The 6,000-nt window shown below is 38.2% G+C and overlaps 1 protein-coding gene across 1 annotated transcript in view; it reads left to right on the plus strand.

Moving 5' to 3' along the window:
- Nucleotides 1-5,431, plus strand: part of pik3c3 (phosphatidylinositol 3-kinase, catalytic subunit type 3) — an 88,148-nt gene extending 82,717 nt beyond the window's left edge. The window contains exons 24-25 of the mRNA XM_078396058.1: nt 2,577-2,702; nt 4,878-5,431. Of these exons, the coding sequence (XP_078252184.1) occupies nt 2,577-2,702; nt 4,878-4,892 (141 nt within the window). The 3' untranslated portion in view covers nt 4,893-5,431. The remainder of the gene's footprint in view (nt 1-2,576; nt 2,703-4,877) is intronic.
- The last annotated feature ends 569 nt before the right edge of the window (nt 5,432-6,000 follow it).

Raw genomic sequence — 6,000 nt, forward strand, 5'->3', positions numbered from 1 at the left:
ATCTGTCAGTAGGGCTATTTCAGGACGAATAAAAATACTTTCCGGTCATTTTTTTCTGCAGCTTTTTCAGTACAATTCCAATCATTCTGACTAGTATTCCACATAATAGTTTGTTACTACATTTCTCATTAAGTTTTGTATTGAAAACATTAACCAATTTTTCAGTTTACTATGTTTTAAGAAATATTTTTGTGAAATAGCACACATTTGCACATCGACTTTTAGTGAACCTGATCTGAAAATGCAAAACGCACTGTGGGAGCATGACACGATCGGTCAATAAAACAGTTAGTATCATATTGCAATATGGCATATAATGCAACTAGTGCTTCGATTTATTGGCTTTTAAATCTAAACATAATTGACAATAGACAATAGGTGCAGGAGTAGGCCATTCAGCCCTTCGAGCCAGCACCCCTATTCAATGCGATCATGGCTGATCACTCTCAATCAGTACCCCGTTCCTGCCTTCTCCCCATACCCCCTCACTCCGCTATCCTTAAGAGCTCTATCCAGCTCTCTCTTGAAAGCATCCAACGAACTGGCCTCCACTGCCTTCTGAGGCAGAGAATTCCACACCTTCATTGAAATTGGGCATTTATTTATTTACTGTTAGGTATATAAGGAGGCCAGCTTTATAGATGTCTTTTTAGCTGAATTTTTTTCCAAAAGTTTCAACCTTTTATAATCATGATTTCAATCTGCTTTTAATGTCTGGAAAAACAAAAGACAAATGCTGAACAGTAATTGTAATTGAATAAAATTAATTCTGTCATTTGCAACTTATCTGCTGCTTGATAATGAAACAACTGTTGAGAACTTCCAAAGTGTGAAACAATGGTGTTTTATATATCTATCCAAAATCTACCACTTCAGATTTTTTTTAAATCATGCTATGTTTATGGAGTTGGGCTTGAATTTGTGATTGCAGTAGTTGAGGTATGCCTTGTGAAACTGACACTACCTTCAACTTCATGCACGTGGACAATTGCTTTTGATGACGCCCTCATCCTTTACAAGACGAGTCATTGCAGCTGAAAGAAGTTGCAGAAGCTAGAAATCTGGAGGAAAAAAACCCAACAGAAAATAATGAAAATGCTCACAGTTCAGGCATCTTTTGTGCAGGGTTTCAAACTTAATGTTTCAAATCGTTGACCTTCATCAGGAGTAGGAAAATTTAGAAATCAAATATCTTTTAATGTCCCAAAGAAAAATAAATAAATGAGAATGATTATAAGATACTGAAAACTGAGAGGCTGCACAGCATAAAATATGTTGGTATCAATGTGAGAGGGGGTGAAGACTTAATCACAGATGATCTGGTAAGGAGGAAATATAAATGAAAAGAGATGATTGATGACAGGTGAAATGAAAAGCTAACTAACAGTGCAGTATAAAACATGGCTCTTGCTGGAAATCTGGAGATAAAGAGAATGCTGGAAATTTTCAGCAGAAAGCAGGAGACAAAAATTGAGTTTACATTAGAGTGATGACCTTTCATCAGAATAGGTCAATTCTGGCACAAACTGAAAAGGCTAGTTATCTGAAATTGTTGAGTCTTGAAAGAATAATTGCCTAGTTGGAGGATGAAATGTTCTTTCTTGAACCTATGTTGGGCCAAGGACAGATTTTGATGGAGGTGCAACATGACATTCAATTCAAGGGTAACCCTTGCCTCCTGTGTTTTCTCCAGATATTTCTCTCTCCCTAATCCACCTGTAGTCCTCCCACTTCGTTACCCTCCTCCTCGTCCTTGTTCTATCCATTTACTGCCCACACATTTCACCCATTGGGTCTCCCTTACCCCTTTGAGTTCTAATTCCATCTGCACTATACCTCTTCCCTAATGATTCCCATTATTACCTATATTTATTAGATTCCAGTTCTGGCTGCCATATCATTCGCGCATTTCACTCTTGTAGCTATTACCACCTTCCTTTCCTATCCTCTCCCTGCCCCCATCTCTCACCCTTCTCCAGTCCGCCAATCACCTAATGATCCAGACTCTTTCACTCTCTCCATTTTGTACTGGCTATCTTCCCTTCTACCCTCACTCCTGATAGTGTTTTGACCTAAAACAACAACAATTTATTTTCCTCTTTCAGATGCTGCTTGACTAGCTGATAGCTTGTTGCTCCAGATTCCAGTATCTGCAGTCTCTAGTCTACTATGTATGAAGACAGTTAAATTTTGATCATGGCTCAAGGCGGCGTATTTGTTCTTTTTCTGCAACATCTTGAGAAGAGAGAGAGTACTGAACTTCTTCGCACTTGAAATTTCAGTTTGACCCTGACCTTAAATGTTGACGGTTTGAAGTTTGTACATTCTTCCAGTGACTGTGTGACTTTCCTGTTTTCCACCCACATTTCAAAGAATTGTTGATAAGCAATGAGGCAGACTAGGTTATATGGAAAGAAGGGAGATGGCAACTGGATTCAAGAGCTTGGTATAAATTCAATGGCCTTGACCGATGCTCCATTTTTTAAAAGAGAATGTGAATTAAAAGCGAAGTTTGAAACCTGGGGATGCAAGTTGCATTTTTGTCTCTGTATTTTCATGCTGTCATTCTACTTTAGGTGCAGGACAAATTCCGCCTGGATCTATCTGATGAAGAGGCAGTTCATTACATGCAAAGCTTGATAGATGAAAGTGTGGGTGCCTTATTTGCTGCAGTGGTGGAACAAATACACAAATTTGCACAGGTGGGTATCAATAAACTAACTTTGTTTTAATTCTATTTGAACTTTGTTATGGTTATGTGTGGAATCATCACGTAAATCATGTAGAAGTATTATTCCATTGAATCAGCACACAGAACTTTCATAATCAAGTGGCCATTTCCTATAAATTCTTCAATGTATTATTATTTGTCACATTTTTGTTTATCATCTCATTGACAGTTGTGTCTTATGAATTTAGAGTGTCTTGAAGTGTTTGTGACAATGAAGGAAATGTTTCATTAATGTCCCCTCCAGTCCTGTTATAATCACAACTTACTTTATGGGCATAAATATTCTTCCATCTTATTTTTGCTTTTTTGGATACTGTTTAAAAGGCCTGCACATCAGATTGTAGTCAATACCAGCTACTTGTTTTAAAATAGCACCAAAGAGGGTTTGTTTCCAGATGGGTCTATGACTCCTTCAGCAACTCAACCTGAAATTCTCTTCCTTGTACTAAGCATTCCACATGTAAAAATGGCCATTAACATGAAATAAGCTTTTTGAGATCATGTCCTTTATTTGAGACATCCTCCATGATACTTCTCAACACTGGTGCCTCACAAGGATACATTCCCAGCCCCTTACATTCCCAGCCTCTTTTTCACACATGAATATGTTGTCAGATTCTGCTCTAACCCCATGAGCAAGTTTGCAGATGATACCATTACAGGTTTCAAGGTCAGTTTATTGTCACATGTACCATTTAAGGTACAGTGAAATTTGAATTACCATACAGCCATACCAAAAAAAAAGCAACTAGACACACAACTACATAAAAGTTAACATAAACATCCACCACACTGGATTCCCCACGTTCCCCACTGTGATGGAAGGCAATAAAGTCCAACCCTCTTCCTCTTTTATTCTCCCGCGGTCGGGGCAGTCGAACCATCTGCAGTCGGGGTGATCGAAGCTCCCGCGTCGGGACGGTTGAAGCTCCTGCGGCTTGGAGTTCCCAAAGTCGGTCTCGACCCAGAGACCGCGACCTCCGCGATGTTAAAGTCCGTAGGCTCTCGCGGTGGAGCTCTCAAAGTCAGTCGCAGTGCGGACGGGGATACGATACAGAAAAAATATCGCATCTCCGCCGAGGTAAGAGATTAGAAGTTTCCCCCAACTCCCCCCCCCCCACCCCCCACATAAAACAAGCTAAAGAACACTAAAAACATACTTTTAACACATACAAACAACAAAGAAGGAAGGGACAGTCAGACTGTTGGCGCGGCAGCCATTGCTGGCGCCACCCAGTGTTGGACAGTTGAATGGATCACGAACAATGATGAGACAGTTTACAGAAAAGAGATTGAGAGGTGTTAAGACAACAACCTCACACAAACCACCTTCTCTCCACCACTTCCCCCCGCTCCATCTACCCCATCGGGACAACAACCTCACACAAACCACCTTCTCTCCATCACTTCCCCCATCGACTCCATCTACACTTCACGTTGTCTCGGGAAAGCAGCCAACATAATCAAGGATCATTTACACCCTGGTCATTCCCTCTTTTTCCCCTTCCCATCAGACAAAAGGTAAACACTTACATACATACCACCAGATTCAGAAACAGCATCTTCCCCACTGTTATCAGACTAATGAATGGACCTCTCAGAAGCTAAAGTTGTAGTCCCGATCTCCCAGCCCATCTCATTGCCGCCTTTCCTTTTTTTAATTTGCACTTTCTCTGTAGCTGCACCGTTACAACACTAGTATAATTTGACTGGAAAGTACACATAGTTATTTACTGTATCCTTGTACACTGACAGTAAATAAAATAAACCAATACCAGAGTACAATTAATTAATTTTGGTGTAATTATAGATTTAGTCCTCCTTTATAGTTGATATTATATGTAAAAAGTTGAATGATTTAATTACAAGCCCTTTCCTTTTGTTGGAATGTTAATTGTTTATCACATTTCTAAAATATTATCATTAACTGGCTTAGAGACAGATGTGATATGATCTACTTTATTAACAAATGTAAACCATTAAGCAGTGGTATTTTGGTGTCACTGTACATTGAAATTAGCCCGAATCCCAAGTTTGTGAACTCTGAAGGTTAATTTACAACTTATATAACATTTAATTGGAATTATAATGCAGCAAACTGAATTTCTAGATGGCTAAGCACTCAATGGTATTTTTCTCTTTTTAGTACTGGAGAAGATAGATTCCGTCTGAGAGGCTGAGCGGGTCATAATCTTTGAAGAGGAATCTCATCTGTAGAAAATTTTGATCTTTATTGCATTAGAGCAAATGAAAGCGCAATACCTTTTGTAAAATAATTTAACTCTTCGCAAAATTCTGCACTGAGATTTGCACATCAAAATATTTTGCGTGACTATATATTCATAGTCCTAATGATTACAGAGGCCAATATGAGAGAAGATTGAATTAATATGTTCCGCAGCATGCCAGAGAAAGCTTTTGCAAAGTTATTTTCTTATGATGGGTCTCAGAAGTGTATTCCAAACATGCAGTGCTGTATATTGTAGCAAATATGTAGCTTTGTGACATTTGCCATTCAATTACAGTGAAAATACCAAAAAATAATGTTTTCAGCAGTTGAATGGTAATCATGAATATATTGTAAATTGTATCCACTAATGTACTGCCTCAAAGTGTATCTTTCAAATTTGGTACAAACAGTTTTACATAATAAATTATCAACTTCTGTTAAAGAGCTTTGTTTTAAATGCATACATCTATGATACAGTCAAATAAAAATGAATATTGAATTGCCAAACACTTTTTATTAATTTAATCACCACCAGTGATTATAGAAAGTATATATAGAGGTCAATAAATGACATTAAATTATTTTGATAAGTTGAACTTTTTCACCATACAGATTTTATTTAGTCTCCACATCAATTTTGAAAAGCATTATTGTTATTGGAGACAAATTATCTTTGTCCCATACATAAACAAAACGTTCCATAATCATAGCATGCTTGGTCCAGGTACCTTCAGAATGCTTCATCAATGATTGTTTCTACTGTTAGGTGAAAACTCCCAAACAAGCTCATTGTAGATCTATACACACTTTGATAGGGAGAACATTGATATGCCTTCCCAGGCTCCCATAGTCGAATGTATTATAATCTGTCACAGAGGCCGACATCAGAAGATCCTTCGAGGATGAATATTTGGAAAGCATCTGGATCTGAAGGTATACCTAGTCGTGTTCTTAAAACCTGCGCTGACCAACTATCTGGGGTTTTTGTGGACACCTTCAACCTCTCATTACTGATGTTTGAGGTTCTCACCTGCTTTAA

The sequence above is a fragment of the Rhinoraja longicauda genome, chromosome 1 (genome assembly GCF_053455715.1).
Source record: "Rhinoraja longicauda isolate Sanriku21f chromosome 1, sRhiLon1.1, whole genome shotgun sequence".
Taxonomy (NCBI): Eukaryota; Metazoa; Chordata; class Chondrichthyes; order Rajiformes; family Arhynchobatidae; genus Rhinoraja; species Rhinoraja longicauda.